This window comes from Lagopus leucura, unplaced genomic scaffold (assembly GCF_019238085.1).
Source record: "Lagopus leucura isolate 7727_CA_CO unplaced genomic scaffold, USGS_WTPT01 Super-Scaffold_73, whole genome shotgun sequence".
NCBI classification, from domain to species: Eukaryota; Metazoa; Chordata; class Aves; order Galliformes; family Phasianidae; genus Lagopus; species Lagopus leucura.
The window spans coordinates 95,141,917-95,162,238 of record NW_024962252.1 but is presented as its reverse complement, the minus strand read 5'-3'; the positions used below and the strand labels follow the sequence as shown (position 1 = coordinate 95,162,238).

At 46.1% G+C, this 20,322-nt stretch overlaps 1 protein-coding gene across 3 annotated transcripts in view; it reads left to right on the top strand.

Moving 5' to 3' along the window:
- The window catches only part of PELI1 (pellino E3 ubiquitin protein ligase 1), a 44,023-nt gene extending 41,439 nt beyond the window's left edge, over positions 1 to 2,584 (top strand). For all 3 annotated transcript variants that reach the window (XM_042892204.1, XM_042892188.1, XM_042892196.1), the window contains one exon: positions 125 to 2,584. In XM_042892204.1, coding sequence (XP_042748138.1) covers positions 125 to 691 — 567 coding nt within the window. In that variant the 3' untranslated portion in view covers positions 692 to 2,584. The remainder of the gene's footprint in view (positions 1 to 124) is intronic.
- The last annotated feature ends 17,738 nt before the right edge of the window (positions 2,585 to 20,322 follow it).

Genomic DNA, 20,322 nt, shown 5'->3' with positions numbered 1-20,322 from the left:
AGGGCTCTTATTAGTTGCTTGAAACTTTATCTGGATCTTCCAGGTAAACCAGTGTAATGAAAGTGCCTTGTTACTCTTCAGATAATGCTAGGTGGCACCTTTCTCTTCCTCTGTCCATCACAAGGTTGAAAATGAGACAAACCAGCTGCAGGATGGCTCTCTGATCGACCTGTGTGGAGCAACGTTGCTGTGGCGCACTGCAGAAGGGCTTTCGCGCACTCCCACCGTCAAGCACCTGGAGGCGCTGAGGCAGGAGATCAATGCGGCGAGGCCCCAGTGTCCGGTGGGCTTTAACACCTTGGCATTTCCCAGCATGAAGAGAAAAGATGTTGTAGATGAGAAGCAGCCGTGGGTGTACCTGAACTGCGGCCACGTGCACGGCTATCACAACTGGGGAAACAAGGAGGAGAGAGACGGCAAGGATCGGGAGTGTCCCATGTGCCGCTCTGTGGGCCCTTACGTGCCTCTGTGGCTCGGATGTGAAGCGGGATTTTATGTGGATGCGGGACCTCCAACTCACGCGTTCAGCCCGTGCGGCCACGTGTGCTCAGAAAAGACAACTGCTTATTGGTCCCAAATCCCTCTTCCTCATGGTACTCACACTTTTCATGCAGCCTGTCCCTTCTGTGCGCATCAGCTGGCTGGTGAGCAAGGTTACATCAGACTCATTTTCCAAGGACCTCTTGACTAACACACGTATATCCGAGGACTGCAGTAAACTGATAAGCTAAGCGATTCTGATTTTTAAATCAACCGTTTTTCGTATTCTCTGGGCTTTGCTGGTTTGCATTAAGATGAAGAATTTTGGTTTTTTTTTCTGTTATGACAGCTAAATCCCTCTCTATTGAGAAAGGTCTGCAAATGGAAGAAACAGGGGTAAGAGAGAAGTCCTGCTTGTTTAGTTAACTGCTTCCTGAGGAGGTGAAGGAAGTATTGCGGAGTGAATTGAAATGCCTTTCGTTTAATGGTTTTGAATCAAATGCCCCCACAGTATTTGAAATTTGTTTCCATTCTTTTTGTATATGGAGGGTAAATAGTTCAAAGAGCAGTAGTTTACAGCTTGGATGCAAACATTGTAAAATATAACGTGTATATTAACTCTTTTCTATTTATCTTTATTATTGAAAATGCATAGAATGTGTAGAGTAGCGTGGTCATAGTGAGTTACATCCAGCAATTGGATGTGTAGAATAGTTCTGGATGGAGAAGGAGGTGAGATGGAAATGGTAGAAAAATCTTTTTTAATCTGCAGTACTGAGTTCTTAGAATAGTTAAAATACTTTTCGAACAAAGCTAATGCAATTTATGATGGCGTCAAGATGTGCTTTAACCACGTGAAAGGTAGCTAAGAAGGACTTCTTAAAGCGTCTTTTTGGTAGGACTGTACTTAAGATCTGGTTATGAGAAAGATATTTACCAGACTCTTTGAATATGCAACTTAGTCTAGATTAAGGATTTTTCCTCCCTTCATGCTAACATGTCTTTATTTAGCATTAGTGACATTTCTGAGGGGTTTTTCCAATGTTGAACTTTAACAAACCTGAAAGATCAGGCTCATTTTGTTTCTTGCTGTTTGGGGAGGTGAAAAGTGCATGTGCCCATGCCACGTGTGATGTGGGGAGCAGTTTGTGAGTGGGCCACAGTCTTTGCTCGAGAAAGGGTCTGTCAGTCACACATTCTGCCTTTTGTCTGGCTCCTTGCAGCTGTGCATGTGGGAGCCACCGGTATCGTGTGCTTGCCTATATGCTGCTCTGAGGAGCTGGGTGCAGGTACTCATCTAGGCCACACGTGGAACAAAAGAGAAGCCTGGTACCTGCTGGATGTGTGCTGCATCCTGGCGTCTTCGTGCATTTGACCCAGTTGGCAATCTGTTAGGGAAGAGCTTGCACTGGGACTGGCCTCATAGGCTTTGCTGTGGATCTGCATAAGATCTGTTCACACTGTGGTGGGCTCTAGGTCGTGGTCTCTGTGCTCTCCTTACCCTAACCCTCATTTCCATTCTGTATTCGCCAGGAAAGGCCAGTGCACTACATCCAGCTTTGCTGCTAACCCACCATGTTTAATGGCAAATACACAAACTGACTTTTTTTTTTAGGCCAACCTTTTGTTGTTTTTTTTCATATGTACTGTATAATTGACGGTAGCAAATCTCCATACTTTATACCTTGCTTTAATTTTCCCTTTCAAAGCTGTTCTAAACTTTTTGGTTTAAAAAGAGGTGTATGTTGCTTAGATGTCATGAAATATTTGCTTTCGACTGTCAATTGTTTCTTCATTTTTTAAAAAAAGAAATTATATATATTGTTTGGTTCACTCAGGAAATGCATGTGTCAGGAAACTTGTATTATAAGTTCAGTTAGTTGTCATGTACATGTAACTGCTGTTACTCCCTTTTCATAGAAATATAACTGATTTTGACATTCTCCAGATTATATGCATTAAGTAATGAAACTTATGCAGCAAGAAACCCCCTGTATTGTAGTTGTTCTAATCATCTTATTCAAACTATGTTATACTGTAGTTTAATTTTTATTTGCAAATTAATTTATTCAAACTATGTGAGTAAACTCTTTTCAAAAATAGAGATTTTGGGATTATCTGTTGCTTTGCTTCCAAGAAATGGGGAGGGTGTCTAGAGATGACTTCTATTGTGTTCTGCACGTGTAGGTTAAGACTGAAAAAAAACAACTGAAGAGTTTAAATGTTCGTCACGGTTTGGAAAGGCTCCCTTCAGATCTCACCTTTCAGCTTTATATTTAACCCTACATTAACAAAGGCAAGGTCATTGTTCAAAAGGCAGGTAAATGATCTCTTACTCTGAGTGACTTGAAATTAACAAAATGCAAGCAAAAATGCCAAGCAAGTGGCTGGACTCTCGGAAAACTTCAGGAGCTCTTGATTTCATTGTCCACAGATTGGATCGACACATCTTCTCTGGTCATGATCTTGTTGAATGCGGGATTCAGAAAAATCAGAAAAGGAAATAACAGAAGCTACTAAAGCAGGATGAGTAATACAGAGGCAAATTGTGAAAACAGATTGAGAATTGGAGTGCAAGTAACTGCACGCAGCATACTCACCCCACGTTGGTGGTACAGCATGGAGCCAGCAGTGCTGTTGCAACTGGGTATGCAACCGTCTGACTGCAGAGCAGAAGAGGGGCCCAGTGCACAACCATTGCTGAACCTCTACCTTATTGAGATGATTCTTTATGCTTCTGTTACAGTTCTAGCCTCCTCCCCCTCTAAAACAGAAATGTTACAGACTAATGTGTAGTTGCTGAGGAACTGGCTATTTCTCTGGGTAGCATTATGTTAAGATAATCTTTATTGCCCCGCACTCTGCTGCACGCTGCCTGTAGTATATTTAATCTTGTTTTTCAAATGGGCCTTCAAAAGTCTGAGACGTGGAAATCCCACTGTCAAAAGTAGGATAGCAGTGGTTAAGAAGGCTGAGGAGCAATTTCCATAAGCCGTTCAAGCTAACTGAAAGCAGTGGCTTTGACTGTGGTTCCCTATTTGAGTTCCCCCAGGCTTCTTTTCTTCAATAAACAATTTAAACAGAAGGTCTCGTACTCTATAAACTGTAAAACAAACGGGAGATTAAAAGTAAAATCATCCCTTTAACACAAACAGCTGACTAAAACTCCCTGAACTTCAAGGCCTTTGCTTCTGTACAGATGTGGGAGTTGGGAGAAGTGCAGGAGGAAGCGCCCTGCTGGCGGTGAGATGACAGCTTGCTTAGCCAAAACCAGCCCCAAATGAAATCTCTGGCCCACTTTCAAAGGTTTATTCAAAAGGAAGGAGGCATTTATGCAACTGGCAAATGAGATGTGACTATTCCCTGTGGGGAGATCACCACAGGTGTGTGGAACTGATGGAGGAATGCTCATGGATGTAAAGTAAACATAGGCCTTTTTCTAGCCTTTTTGTGATCATCTGCAAAAATGCAACTGGAAATCAGCATGTAGCTTTTTGCACTTGGTTTGTGCATCACGGCTGTGCTCTGTGCAGTTCTTTGTGTGCTGTGTAATGCAGGTTGTCTAATGAGCTAATTTACTCTTCAACTGTAGGAAATTGCAAGGATTTAATACCGGTAAAAGGGAGCAGGTTGATAAAGCAGCTGGCTAATGAAGCCCTTTTGTTTCCAGAGCAGAAGCAGGGCAGCTCTTGATGCATTGACTCACAGCAGAAGAATTGGAGGCTAGGATGTTGCTGGGACTTTCCCTGGGGAGGCAGTGGGTAGCTGGCACCAACAGAGCACCATTCCCTGGGCTGACTCAGCCATTGGTTTCAAGCAGCACACCGGGCACATGGAGTGTATCTGAGATGTAGGCTGGGGATGAGGTTTTCTAATCCCATCTGTGCTAGGCTTTGTTACATCTGCAAAAATGAGGCCTGTCTCCAGAAGGGTTTAATGACATGATTGTGATGGCATGGCCCTGGTGTCCTCCTGCTCTGCACTGTGTGGAATCGCATAATGACCCTGCTGTAGCACGTGTTACCCCTGTCTGAACAGAGGCAACTTCCAGGTCTGATTCTAGGAATAGTTCTGCAATGTAAAGTTACTGGGACGGCTACAATTACTGCCTGCACACCGTATTTCAAAATGGATTAAGCCTGGCTGCTGTTGAATTAGTGGAGATTTTTTGCTCTTTGTCTCAGCTTGTGCAAGACTTGCTTCATTCTCTGAAAACACTGACAAAGCTGCTCTGCTTTTAAGTGTAGTATTTGGCTTCAACATAAGGGCTGTGATCATCCTAGAAATGCAACTTCTAAGGCTCTTCTTATGGCTGTAGGAGATCACTTATACATGCTGTCCTGCATCCTATGAAAGAGATATGGCAAAACAGGAGCTGCTTGGGCTCCTGTAACTTCTGCTGGGGCCTTTTGGCAAGCTGCTGCTGCTGAAGCCAGGCAGTACTGCACCTGTCCCTTCCCAGGTGCTGCTCCCATGCAGCAGCAACAGCTCAGGACCTTATTGACTGGCCATGAATAGTGGCAGCGTGTCATACTTTTGATGTCGTATCGCATGGAAATGTACTTTAAGTCAGAGAAATACTGCCTGTGCTGTTGCACGTGAAACAACCTGGAGCTTCAGCTGAGCTGGGTGCTGCTGGTTGCAAGTCTCTGCTTTCTGAAAGCAATAAGATGGCAGCTGCAGGGAGCAGAGACCCATGGTTTTGTTCCTCAAGCCTAGGCTACCTCTGACAGAGCTGCCTCAGCACTGTGCCTGCAAAGCTGCCACATGAGGGGTGGCTGGGGCCATGCATCAGTGCGGCATTGGTACCAGAAGTCCCTGTGTGTGAATCTTTGTGGCCCTCCCTTGGTCTCTCAGGAGCAGCTGCCCACTCTCCTTTCCCCTTTCAGCCTCGGTAGATGCAGTCCTTTTGTGGCCTCAGCAAGCAGGTGACTGCAAAGCCTGCAGCTGGCCCTGTTCATGCTGGCTTGTGTGGGATCAGCATAGGCACCAGCTCAGGCTGCATCACCTGAAGCTGAGCTGTGGGGAAGATGAGTAACCGGAGGCAAAGTGCCAGCTCTGGCAGCCAGGAGCTCCCTGCCCACTCCCTGGCTCCAAGCCGCACCTGTGAGCACAGTGCATCTTGGCCACAACAGGGGAACGGTAGCAGCACGTAGGGGAAGGAATAACAGGGCAGAAATATCCACAAGCGAGCAGTCAGAGAAGGGCTTCAGTGCTTGGAAACATAGGCAGTGATCCTTTGCCTCAGAAGGCCTCAGTACCTGTCAGTGGTTCTCTGAGTCTCCTGAATGAACGCCATCTGGATCCAAAATAGCCACTCGGAGAAGCAAGCTCCAGCCAGCCCGCAATTTGGTTTCCAGGGGCAAGTGTATGTGTGTGTATGGGAGGAATATGAGCAGGGCAAAGAGATGCAGAGCTGCCTGAGTCTTGTACAAACTGTGGCTCAGAGGTTTTTAGAATAAAAGGTGGCATTCTTGGATTCTTCTTCCTTTAACACAAACGCATTTCAGTTCAAAGAGGCTTCCAGTGCCCGCAAAAACATTTGGCAATGAGTCCCACGGCTCAGCTGCACATCATGAAGTTCCTTCTATTTGCTTTGAGCCTTGTCGCCTGATAACTTTGCTGAAAATCCAATCTATTGTATCACAGGAGGCAGCAAATAACCATTTCTTCTTTACCTTTTATATGCCACTCTTAATTTTGCTGCAAGCGTGCCCACCTCTCCTTGCCTGTCCTACAGTGAATGAATGAATACCAGCACTGCAGTCACCCACATTTCTGGCCTGGCCTATTTGCCTGACTGCTGGCAAGATGCTGAGCTGTGAGCAGAAGCACCTGTAGAGCCTCCTGCCATTGCTGCTGAGGGGCCCATGCAGCCACACAGAGGGGAAGGCAGAGGTGAGGAATCTCACAGCCTCTGTGTGGGTGTGAAAGATACACATTACAGATGTATATACCTTACAGATAGAGCAGTGAGGCACTTTGCTGCTGGGAGAGGCAGCTCCTTTGTATGTGGCAACACCTGCAAGATTGCAGTGTTCTTATTTTGAATGCTTTTGCTGATATAGTGTCACTTCTGTGGAAACTAAACAGCTCTGAGGTGGGAGTAAATTATTAATCTGCTCTGATTCCCTTCCTCTACCATGTCTATGTATATAACAGTTCTTCACAGAGATCACACCTGGAAAGCTGCTGCCTTCTGAAATGTAGAGTAGAAGAGTAGAATCCTTTGGAGTTATAGCTGGTACGCATACCAAGCTTTCTGTTTTCCCTCTTCCTCATGGAAAAGTCTCATTAAAAGACTTCCCCTGCAAATCGCTCTCATAGCACACAGCTCGCTCCTAGGGACTCCCTGTGAGAATGCTTGCATTAAGCATGAGCAGCATGGGGAGGGTAGACAGGAAATGATAATTCACTTATTCAGACAGTAGATGAAAGTAGAGAACCAAGTTAAATCACTTGGGAAAAGCTTCCTTATATTCTTTACTAATCATTCCCAAGGATCATCTTCTCTGCTTTTATTTACAGCTCATTGTCCTTATCCTTTCATTTGTTTCTGCTTCAACAGCAAAAATGTTCAACATTTTTCTGTAGCTGTTTTTTCAGATGGTTTCTCAGTTACTATGATAATGACTTCTGTTTTAAGTGTTTCTATTGAAATATGTGATTATTTTTTTATGCACCAAACCATGATGCCCAGGCTTGGGTTCTGCAAAATGTTTTTGTTTTTTGTTTTGTTTGTTTGTTTGTTTGTTTACTTTTTCTATCTATTCTTCAGTCTAGATAGGGTTTCCCTTCAGTCTCTCCTGGATTAATGCTGAAAATACGAGCTGGCAAAGAATAAGGTAAGTGCAATTGCTTCCCTGTGCTGCTGGGACAAAGCCATCTGAGGGACATCTTGTTGGTAGCCCTTGCTTCATCTAGGGCTGAGGGGTTTGCTGCTTTCCCTGGGTAATGCTCAGATCTCACCAAGTCTGTCCCAGCACCTCCCACATCGCAGTCTTCTGACACTTGCAAAAATAGCTCTTTGTATGACTACCTCACAACTGGGATCCACCTGTGCTATTCCATTTGCTTGGCTGCAACTGAGGAGCTGAATGCACACGAAGCATGTAGTTCTTGCATTCTCTCATCTCTCCAGAATAATATTTTTAGCTGATCCCAGAAGATTTGGAACAAAACAAATGCATGCAGCAATATTATAAACTTGCCTAGATGCAAAGCTAAAAACTGCAGCTTGCTGTCATGCGTGGTAGAGGAGGAATCGAGTCAACTCATCTTTTCCAAAAAACAGGCTTTTTTTTTTTTCTGTTGTGTGGGAGGAGGAGAGAATTAGTTATTCAGTGGAACAAGGACAATTAAAAGCAAACGCAGCTTCCAGTGATGCCATCATCTGTTCTGTTAGCCCTGAGCAACACAGACACAACCTGGCTTTTAATTGGCTTCTTTTTTTTTCTGGTCCACGCTTCCAGTTGGCATGGTGGCTGACATTTTCAAAAGCCTTCGTAGGATGGAGATGAAGACATGCCTCCTTCCATCGTGCCTGGGCAATCACTTCAAACAGGTTTTAAAGGGGTGGACAGCTGAGAGTCTCACCTGTCCAGCCTTTCTGCAGGGAGCTGTGTCTGGGGATCCCACCACAGGGTAGCTGTGGGTTCTGCAGAGCAAAGCTGCCCAGGCCCCGCATTCTTTTAATGAAGTTTTGTTTCTAAGGAGGAGCAAAATCAAGCAGATCACCTAAATGCTGAATAACAGCACCAAGTATGTGTATATAATGCTTTTTGACTTATTGGTGTTAAAAGTGGGTTCAGAGCAGCTTTCCTGAGAGGAGCAGGGTGACCGAAGTCCTCAGCTCCACCATCGCTCCTTGTGCTTTCAGTGTTACTCAGCACTTCTGCCAGCGTCACTCTTTATCACTTGGAAATCTCACTCCGCCTGTTCTCAAGCAGGAGGAGCAGAAGGTGTGCACAGTGCCTTCAGGCACCTCTGACTCAGTGCTCCTGTCACAGCTCCTGGCATCTGCCTGCCTGGGAAAGCCATCGCTGGGGCAAAGCACTCTGTAAAAAGGCTTGACAAGAGACTATGCCAGCATCAGGCAGCAAACCACCACATCTCTGTCCCTAACACTATATTGCCAAATGCACCGTCTTTAGACAGTAGTGTTTTTCATACCACAGGGCTTGTGACAAAAGTCTTACAGGCACATACAGCCCATAAATATATTTGTATTTTGCTATGTTTTCATCTTATTAAGCTCACGGTTAATAAAGCCAGGCTGTATGTATGTTTCTACGCTGAAAGTGTGTTGAACAGAATCACGCAATAGGCTTTGGTTTTGCTGACCCTCAACGATCTTTCAGACTGTAATCTGATTCAGATTGCAGACATATACATATGGGATGTCAGAAATTCGCTTCCCCAGGATGCAGGTGGAGCAGGGCAAGCTTGTGTGAAGAGGTGAGTAACTGTGGGAGTCCCCATGCTGGGGGTATTTAACTCACTTTAGCTTTTGATAGCCTAATAAATGGCAACACGCACAGTACATGCTGTGTGGTGGTGGCTTCTAAATGATTTTCTTGCCCTCAGTTCAGCTTGCTACCTTACGTCCTGTACAGACACTGTCAGCAATCACTGTGTTTGCTCCCAGGTCCTGCATGGCAGCACAAAGCTGTGTCAGGCCCCAGTGCCTCTGAGGTGATTCCATCCTGATCCTGGCAGAGCCCCGGCGAGGAGCTGCCAGCTGATCCATTTAATGTGGGCTTTGCTGAGAAGGGAGAGTGCTAATCTTTTAATCGTAACGTCGCCTGTACTGAGTCAAACGTCTTACAGAATTCCACCACAGCTGCCAAATTCAAAGAAGGGAAGCAGGTTTGATAAACGCGTGTTTTTGGTAAAGAAAAAAAAGGAAAACAAAAAGCTGACTGACATTCAGTTATTCAGTTGATGTCCTTTACAGGACATGAAGCTCTTATCAGCTTCATTTTGCTCGGTATGGATGTCAGATGAGCAGTGATGGTTCTGCCTCTCTCCTGGGTGCTAGCTCTTACAATCTCTGGAATTTCCCTAAGACTTCAAGCAGAAAGGGGAAGAAAAAAAAAAAGAAAAGAAAACCAGCACGGGTTCCCAAATTGCATCAACCACCACTTTCTAGAATTTCAGATGCAAGCTTCTTTGCATCAGCTGATTTTAAAGTTTTGTTCACAGTGTAATCATGGATCTGTGGAAATCCTCTCTGTATTAATCAGCCCTGGGGCAGGGTCAGCTCTACTCACATGCTGCTCACCAGCATTCAGTCTCAGTGACCTCTGCAGGCGGTCTGTTCCTCAGTTCAGCTATCCTTGCAGAGAGAAATTGCTCCTCATCTTGAACCTAAATCTCCCCAGAAGGAAAGATTTAGCACATTATGCTTGCTCCCTCCCCAGAGGATGCGGAAGCAATCATTCTGTTCTCCCTGCTTCTGGCAGCCTTTTACGCAGTTGGAAGCTGTTAGCATGTCTCTTCTCAGCCTTTTCTTCTCTACTAAAGGAGTCCTTTTGATCTTCACTAGTAGGTTATGCTTGCCAAACTGCCCTGGTTCTCGTTTCTGTTTCCTGATCTCTGTCTTCAGCTTCATCACGTCCTCCCTGAGGCCCTTGATGTGCTGAGTGTAATGAGAAGGGCCCTCCCCATGTCCTGCACACTGCACGTCCTTCCAAAAACTTACCCACCTTCTCCTGTGGGGAAGAAGATCCCAATTCTGTTTCAGTATGTTTCTGACCACTGAGAAGCATTTCGGTTTTGCTTGCCTGAGCCCCAAATGCTGAGCAATTTGAATCTGTTACAGCATCCTCCTCCTGGGTTTTTATGACAAGGTGACAGGATTACGCGTGCCAAAACAACTCTGTGTAACAAATATCAGTGCCATTTTCTTCCACGTTTGTGCTGCACGTGAAACTAAGGCAGTGCTAAGGATGGGGGCAGAACAGCTTCTATCCTGAAGAACACTGGAGAAGCTTTCTCCCGATGTGGGCTTCTACTGTATTTGTTGCCTGTGCTGCTCCTGGAGCATGCACAATTCACCATGTTTCAGGAGGTGGTCCTGCATTAGGATCTGCAGATCAGCAGTCTTACATAGCCAGGCTGCTTCAGTCTTTCTGTTTCCTGTGAAACCAACCCATTACAGAAGGAAGCTAGGACTTGTCAGGACAGCTCCTGCTCTAATAAGGTAGAGTGAAGAGCAAGTTGAGACCAAAAATTACTTGCTGTTTGGGGTTTTTCTTGTATTTTGTTATTAGAAGAAAAGCAATCCAAAGCAATGCCTTTTGTACTGTAAGCACTTGTGAAGAGTCTGAAAACAAGGACGTTACAGCTTTCTGTGTGATGTATGCCTGTCATTAATGGACAGCTTCCCCTACATGATGCTGAATGAACTCATCCGCAAATGCACCTGGAAGAAGGAGGGAAGGAAAGGTACCAAACCAGCCTTAAACTTCTGGTACTCAATTTATTAAAAATTAATGATAAGCCATTAATAATGAATGCTGGCCGGAAGATGGGAGAACTGCAGTATAATGGCCTCAAGATTTCTATTTAGTCAGATTTCTCTACAGAGCTACAAAAGAAGAGGGCAGCTTTCAAAGGGATGAAAAGACTCCTCTGAGGGACAGGTATTAGAAGCAGCCTGAAACAGTCTCTGCAGCCTGGGTAGGTTGGTGGAAGAGTATTTTAAGTGTTTCTTTCATTGAAAGCTGAGCTGAGGGGGTTAGCGTGCGGGTCTTCTGAGGAAAAAATGATTGTGAACACAGAGACCTTGAGTACAACATGGAATTGGGGTCATTTCCTCACTGACAGAGATTTCCTGTGTGAAATTAACTCTTTCCCGCTGCATCTCCCAGCTCTCACAACACACATGCAGAAGCACAGCCTTCTGCCTCTTTGGGCTACAGTGCTCCCACTGTGGTGGCCGTCAGGGGAATACAGAGCCAGGACAGGATGACGTGATGCTACACCTTAAGCATAAGCAACTCACCCATCCGTTTGCCTTGCAGTGATGATGTCTAGACCATTTCCTTTGGTGGCTGCATGAGCCAGCATTATTCAAGTGAAGATATGGCACATGTGTGACTTCACTTTCCTAGCTGCCAGGCCAGTTGTCTTATCAAAGAGACAAATGGGGTCGGTTAGACACAGCTGGTTTTTGTAAGCCCAAGGTGGCTGCTGCAGTCTGGATGTCCTCCTAGATTTTGATAGTAGCTTCTCTGATCCTGTGGGACCTCTCCTGTCCCTCTGTGTTTATAAAGTCATTTACATTTATATAAAGCTGCCATTGGAGTAGTTTCTTGAAGGCTCCAGAATACATTTTACTTGGCCCTGCTGACTCGGAATTCCTCTAATCTCTCTTAACTATTGTTTGAGCAGTTCTTTTCCTCATCTGGCCTGTATTTCCTGTCTCTGGTTGTTAGCATGAAATGTGTTAATAAGCATCTGGATGCCATTAACATATTTTGTGAGGACAGAAGCAGAATAATGGTAGAAACTGAAGGCAGAGTGTAAGTAGAAGTGAATCTAATGTTCTCTCATGTTTGAGTTAGGAGCTACCTCAGAACAAGACCTCTCTGCACCTCTTTCTTCTCCTTGTGAAACAGTGGGGATGGGGGAGCTTCCACTCAGTAACAAGAAATGCTTCCACAGGATATCAGAAAGAGCTTGTGGTGGAAAACTGCTGGCGGTCTTGTCTGGAAAACGCACCTGTCCCAATAAGCATTCCTTCTCAGGCTCTTAGAGCAAGGATCAAAAGGAGGCCGGAGACAAAAGTGCAGATCAGTTCTTTCACTGCTTTTCAGGGCTGGGAAAATCTACAGAGCATATCTGAGGCTCTTTTGAACAGTCACCAACAGATGAAGTGATTTGAGGCCTTGCCCATACGGCAGTTGATTGAGCCAGCTGCCGTAGGTCTTTTAGCAGAGGTGCTTTTTAATATGGCACTAGCACCTTATTAAATCAAGCAGTGAAAAGTGTCGCTTTGGTTTTGACATACTACCCATAAAATACGATGTTTTCCCTTTGGTGGTGTTGTCAAGGTGAAAAAATGAATTGGTGGATTTTTTCCTTTGATCTTGAACTGTGATGTCAGTTGGAAGGAAAGTGTCACCCTAGACAAATTGGGGTGGTACAGTGGCTGATCGGACATCAGGTGAGGATGCAGGCCCTGCAAATGCAAGGAGATTGTTTCTGTCTCGTTTCTACCTCTAGCTTCTTGATCCCATTGCTGTGGAGGCTTCTGCTGGTAGCAAGCAAGCATCAGGAAACAACAAAAGACAATTATTGTCTGGAATCCTGCTACTTTTTTTTTTTTTTTTTTGATAAGTGGGGAAAGGCTGCCATCTGCTGTAATAGAAAGTGTTTGCTAGAAATAGAACTGACCTAAATCAAATCGTAAGTCCTGTTGAAGCTGTGCAGAGCTCAGGCAAGGTATGATAACCAAAGGTAAAATGCACATTTAAAGATGCCTTGGTGTTTTCCAAACAAATCACTCTCCTAATAACAGCTATTACCTGTTCCTACAAAATCATGCCCTCAGTGCAAGAGTTATCCTTGTTGTTCCTACCTGCTCTAGCCCATGATATTTCCAGTTGAGTTTGGAGATAAGTAGAGGAGTCTTGAGGCATCAAAGCCTATAGCACTTCTCATGAAGCTGCTGCTGGGAGACAGGCAGTGTGCTGCTTCCCTAGCTGTCCTCAATTTAATCTAGGTGCCAATGGGGCTTGCACAGCTTCCCAGCTCCTAAAATGCATAACAGCACGTGTTTCTCCTTGCAGTGGTGTGTGTGATCACTAGGATAGCCACTTCTGCATGACTCTGTTAGGAACCGTGGTTGTACCATCTACCTGTGGACCTTGCAGCTTGGAAAGGACCGAAGTCTAAAGGCATCTACAACTCAGGGCCCTTATCTTTGTTCTTATTAAAACAAACAAACAAACTTCTGTGCTGAAACCTGTGATAAAACTAAAATAAAATGAGTATCTCTGAACCATTCCAGCCCTGCTTGCTTGGTGCCAGCTTGCTTGCTTCTTCAAAACCGCATGCTTTGGCTCACGGGTGTTCTCGCAAACAAACAGCTTTAGTTTGCTTGGGCAAAGAAAGACTATGAGGCCAGAAGGAATTGTACCAAATAAGCAAGATGGCATGAGAATAAGTGCAGTGTGGACTCAGTGATCCCTGTGGGCTCCTTCCAAGTCAGAGTATTGTATGTATGATTCTGTAGGAGCATCTCAAAGAGCAGGAGAATTGAAAAAGAGTCTTCTGCCTACAGAAGTCTTATTTACACCTGGCAAAGCTGGAGGGCCCTGATAAGGCACCTTAATTCCCATGAATTCCATATATCAGGCATGCATGGCCTTTACACCATGATGCCTTGTTCCCAAACATGAGAATCTCCTGTTGTATTTTTCAGTAACTTCCATGTTGCTATTTAATTCAGAAGCAAAGCCCCATTTGAACTCAGGCTGATGATATCAGAGGTACCACTCAGACCACACAGTTTTCCATTATACTTCCCTGAAAGCATCCTGCTAGAATCCCTCTATTTGTAATGGAGGGGTGGTGGTGACCCATTTCAAAGGGAGTGTTGTGCATAACAAACTAGCCTGGAAATCTGACATGCACAAAAAAAAGCCAACAGAACAACATACTACAGCCACTGCTTATTTTGGTATTCATGTACTCCACCAGAATAAGCTGATATCTGATAAAATGTGATACAAAAGCACAAGCTTTTAATTTTATACAGCCTCAGTACCAGAGGCTGACAGTACAAAGAAGAAACTGGGTTGAACGTGGATATGTTTGCAGCATGTCTAGTATGCCAAGGAATGCCTTGAAGCCAGGAGGATCTCTGATACCATTGTAGATGTGGAGGAATAAATGCTGTATCATTTAGGGGGAATGAGATTGATTTTACATCCCTGTTATTAGCTGTCTTTATGTTGTAAGAGCATCTTGAGACTATTAAGAACACCTTTCCTGTCCTAGATGGAGGAGAAACTACCTTCATCCAGCCACTTTTTCTTGGGGCAGGCTATAAGAGCAACCACTTCTTGTCACACTCTGTGCACTCTGCCATGCAGATCATCCCCATCCCTGTGAGAAAATATGGATATTGTCCACCAAGGTTAGACCAGCATCTTGATTCAAACAAGGATGCAACATGCTATAGCATATGAGATGGGCCATCATGACCTCTCTACATGGACGTGATCCTCAGCTACAGTAGTTAGCATTTGGCTGACATGATAAAAATCATCTGCAAAATCACCATAGGTGGGATTTTTGAAAGCCACTGAAGTTGCCCTATAGAACTGCTGTACCATTCTGAATCTTGTTAAGCCCCTGCCTTGTTTCTTGTGGCAGTGCACACCATGCTCCACTTACACAAGGCATGGAAATGTTTTCCCTGCTATTGCTATGAAAAATTCAGCCTTAAAATCCTTTCACATCACTGAAGACAAGGAGAACATAAACTCTCCATCTGCTTTCTGTGCAGCGTCCATTATTTTACATATTTCTTTCATATCCCCTGCTTCCTCTAAGCAGAACTGTTCCTTGACGTTTGGTTGCTCCTATCATTGTTTGGTGCTGCTCTTTTAGTGACAGGATTACCCTGTGCACTCAGGGCTCCTGGGGGACCTGCCCCTCTAATGATATTGAATCACTATTTCCCCTCAAATTCCTTAGCATCTCAATGCCATGCTTGCAATGCAAGCTGTGAAAGTTTCTGGAATCCAGCAATACTGGGGCCCTTCCAGCAAGGGCCTAGGGTAGTAGAAAAAATTCCTGCTTAGAAGTATGTGGGATTTGACTTGTTTGCCTAAGAGAGTCTTTGTAGGACTATGTCCCATGCACAAAGGAATAAGGATGTTTGTCATTTTATATCATGAGGGCACTGCAACACGGTGCCAGCGCTGAATCACATTGTCCTGCAAAGCCTACGTGGCCCTTGGCCTTCAGTGGGAAGCTGAGATAACCAAAGTGCTGCAGTCAGAAGAGTTACCAGGAAAACATACTTTATGGCTGTAAGTTGTACTCAAAAAAGGTAGATAAACACCACGTCAAATGAACTATGGTTTACTGGCTCACGGTCTCCTCACCAAACTCTTCTGATTAAAAAATGGCAATTTGAGTTCTGCAGAGAGCTATCAGCACGTTCAGGCTGCACACACGAGAGTTCACAAGAGCAGAAATGCTCTTTGCCCCACGGCACTTCGCTGTGGTTTAAAGACACTTTCTCAAAGCCACTAGAAATCACCCATGAATATCCTACGGTCTGGGAGACACAGAGACCTTGGGCTGGGCTGCTTTCTCCTCCCCAGCTGTAAGTAAATACAAAATTCTTTCCATTGCAACTGAAAACTGTTTATTAAATGTCATGAGAGGGCGTGTGGCTTTCCCCTACGTCTCTAGCACAATTAATCATTGTGGATTTAAATGCACTTCTTCAGTGTAAGAGAAACAAAGACCAGAGGTTTTCAGCCACTCCCTGAGCAAGTGTCATTGATGGGTAGGTCCAGCTCTGCATGAAGGCCACTTCACATGAAGTGAGTGATAGACTTTTTTTTAATGGTTGCTCTGAGTGATCAGCTAGTGGGAAGATGCTTCAGAGTCATACGTGAGCACTGCACCGGAGATACCAGGAGAGCACTGCAGCCTCAGCTCTAGCTGGCACAGTGTGGCAGCAGGTGTCTCAGTGCACCACTCATACAGTTGTAGGCTTACAAAATGGTATCTGTGCCACAGCACTGGACATTAGCCTCAGGCTGACCTATGGGGCTGGAGAGGGAAAACTGGTTTACCACTGAGGCTGTGAGAAGGGCTTTTGCTTCACAGTGGCTGAATAACCACCCACGGCTGCTCCTCCACTGGAAATTCCCTTTCTTTTTGCCTTTTCCTCCATTTGCATCTCCTCCCATCCATTTCTTGTATGTATTCCTGGACCTCATACAGCTTGGGAAGCTTGTTGGAGGCAGCAGTAGGTAACCCAAACCAGACCCACAGCAGAGCACAGGACTAAAATACAGCCTCCATCTCTCCCACAGGCTCTTGGACTTTCTTTCAGCTCAGTGTGGTTGCCAGCTCACTCACCTCTTGGACTCCACTGCCTGAACTGTCTCAGATGTGAACAACGCTGCAGCGCAGCCCTTACAGCACTGTGCATAGCTTTTGACCCAGAGCCTCAGTGTTTGTTACTCACAGGCTCCTTGGGCCTGCTTACCAATAGACCTCAGTCTCACAGTGCTGTCAAGACCCAAAGTAAAATGACCCCTGGAAAAGTTGTGAAATATTTTTGATTGCTAAGAATGGGCAGACCTGAGCAGTGCCATTCCCCTGCCCTAGATCCACAACCCATTTCAAAGACATTTCTGATTTTATTGGCTTCATCCAAAGGAGCAAATTCTGCAGACTCTATGTTTCTGTCATACAGATCTATATGCAGTGATCAGTTTTACATTATTCACGATCTCACATTTTATTGCTGTGTGTCTCTGCAGTCTGAACACAGTTGTCGCTGTTAGAGACAAAGAGGTTTCTGCCAGCTAGTGGAAAAGCTGCTATGAAATACGGTGAGTGGAGTTTACAGGTTGCTAGAGGGAAATTCCCGTTGGCTTTGTAATAAGCATTTCATATTTAACATCTTTTTCCTTTACTACTTTTGCTACTGCAGCTCCCAGAAAGCCTGTTTGAGCTCTGCTGAGATGATATTAACAGCAGTACTTCAGAAAGCCAAGAATGGTATTTTGAAGTGTGAGAAGGTACGTGTTTATTTTCCAAAGCATGTCTACGAAAGGTATCATAGATGTAAAGAGGACGAACCAGTGGTGCTGATGTCACGAGAAGCTGAAGCCAACAATTATGATGTAAGAGTAACATTAAATTAACCATTTTTGCAGTGCTGCATTTTCTGCTTCTCAGCCTTACAAAACAAACAAAAAACCCAAACAGTTACCTGCTGCTTTTGCAGGGTAGACAGAAAATGAGATTTAATCGCATTCTCACACACCAAGCTGTTTCAGCAGCTTTTCCCAGGCTGTCATCCACATGAGTGGCAATCAGTGGCCCAGGCTGAGTAGCCAACACTTCAGTCTCCATGTGGGAGCACACTGAGCTGTGCTTTCAATAAGCTTTGCAATGAGAGATTTGGTACTGTGTGAGCAGTGAGCCACAAGACATTGTAAAATCTGGCAGGAATATTCCGATGCAAAAAAGACTGTGATCTAGAACACAGGTTTCACTCTTCAGTTGTTTTAGCTTTAGAGTTTTAACCTGGATCAACAGAAGCAACAACAGTAAAAACACCTAAATGTCCACCTCCAGTGCTGGGCATGAAACTATTGCTTCTTAACAGCTCTGGAATGTCTGGAAAGAGCTGTATTGATACTGTATTGAAATAAAAAGGAGTTGAAGGCACACCTTGTGCCCTCAATAAAATGTGACGTTGCACAATCAGAGCTGTGAGACACACTGGCTGGAACTGTGATTACCACAAGGTCCAGGACTGATGAATAGAATGCTCACACCTGTACTGTGGCTGAGATGTTTCTTTGGCTTTGTAGCATCAGGCTGCTGAGGCTTTCCAGATAGGGAAGTAACAGGGAAGTAACTGCAAGGTAAGCATCTTCAGATCTTTCTTTGTGCTCCAGGATGTAACAGTTTGAATCCTGGGGACTCATGGATGCTTCCAGATGTATGGTGGCCCAAGAAAGCAAAATCAAGAAGTGAAAGCAAGAAGACTGCAGCCCTTCAGAAATCCTGCCAACTAAAACTCTCAAGCAATCCTTTCTGCTGTGTCTGCAGAGCTAACAGTTGACATGAGCTCCACAAACCAACAAGAACGTATGGTGTACTGGATGGAATAGCAGGTCCCACAAGTAGTGGGAAACATGACCAGGAGATTCCACATCTTAAATCCAAAAGCTGTGACTCTGCCTCACATTTACACCAGTGCTAATGTTAAGACAGAAGAGTAGTCCCCTGGTAACTACAGCCTACGTGTGTAAATGCACAGGTGTCAATACCCGTGTCACTTTGCTGCTGAAGGCAAAAATATTAGCAAAACATAGCTTTGAACTGACAAAGACATGCAGTCCGTCCTGTGAACACAACATCCACACACCTGAAACTCCAGCCTCTACTGTGGGACGTACAATGGCTTTCTTGCTGCTAGATCTGTGCTTTAAATGTACTGAATCAAGTTATTCTTTGGGATAAGTCTTTCATACCCTATGGTAGCAGTGCTAGTGCAATTTGTTTGGCTTGATACAACTTTTTGCCATGTTGCAGAAGATGTGAGACAGGAAGAAGGAAATGGGATGCTGCATGCATAACATGCAGTCTCTTAAAGACAACTAGCAAAAGGCAGAGTAATAATCTCCTGTGTGGACAGCAGAATGTCCACAATTCTCTTCCTGCTATTTATTTATGTATAATGAATGTGTGCATGTATCTATTTCGATTTCCTGCATCTACAACTAATTTCTCTTGCAAAAAAAAAGCCTGGTCTGCTGCACTAGCAACCGGCGTGAGGTTGTTAAAGTTGTCAGCAGTTTTCCATTGCCTTACTACATGTGACAAGTGAGAAGCTGAAGACAGGAGCCTGCTGCCCTTTAGAGTTCCCTGAACAGGAGGGCAAACACTAATCAGGACAGGTACAAGGCTCCCAAAGAAGCAATCCAAGAATCCTTGCAACTCTCAGACGCTTAATCCTGGAGGCTGCCATTTGGAGCTCTGCTCCAGAGCCTGCAAAACACATTGTACACAACAGAGGCCTGTCAGTGCTCACTGGGGAGTGAAAAGACATCTCGCAGGCAGCTGTGGTGACGTGGTTGAATGAGCTGGGCCGCTGGGGCCGAGCAGCCAAATTCTTCTCAGTCGCACCAGCCAGAACAAACAGCGCTTCATGCCAGCAGAGGGGCAGGCGTGGTGCGTGCAGGGTGTGAACTTCCACCGACGCACTTCCGTGGCCATCAGCCCACGGTGACACGTCCACCTGCCTCTTTGCTCCTTAATACCAAGGGAATGACCGCCATTAATTAACCGGAGCCTCGAGCGGCCCTGCACTGTGATACCTTCCGAACGTTAGACCCGCGTTAGCGTTTGATCAGGACGTTTATCAGGACGCCCTGTATTTTGTAGGCTATCCCGAGTTCAGCAGCGGCTGAACGTTAAACGCGGTTTGCGAGAGCACCGTCCGAACCGAGGCCGGCGGCTCGGGGCCGTGCCCGCTGCCGGGAGGGCCGTTCCAGCGCCACGCGGGGCCAAGAACGTTTCTTTAATCGCCAATCCGACTCTCCCCGACGCGGCTTTGGCGACCCGCTGCGGAATCAGCGTCCAAAATGCAAGTCTGACCGCACGCCGAGCCGCGGGGCCGCCCGCGAGCAGGGCGGCGGCGGCATCGCGCCCGAGCCCGGCACGGCGCCGCGGGGCCCCCGAACGGCAGCGCGGCCACGGCGGCGGCCGCCGCAGGGACACCCTGGGGCCATCCCCGGCCGGGGGCGGCCCCTTCCGCCGTCTGCGGCTCCTCCTCCGGGCGGCGGGGAGGGAGAGGCGGCGCCCGGGCTCCTCCCGCCGCCGTACCGCCGCGCCTCCGTGCCGCCGCCCGGGCCGCTTCCTGCGCCGGGGAGCGACGTGTCGGCGCGGCGGCGCGCAGTAGGCCGCAGGTAGGCAGCGGGGAGCCCCGGCCGGCCGCCCGGCGCCGGGCCGCCCACACGGCCGCCTCCCGAGGCGAGGGGGGGTCCGGCGGCCGCTCTCGGCAGCGGCCGGGAAAGTTGAACGCCCCCCCGGAGCCCTTTGTCTGGGCGGCCCCGGACCCGG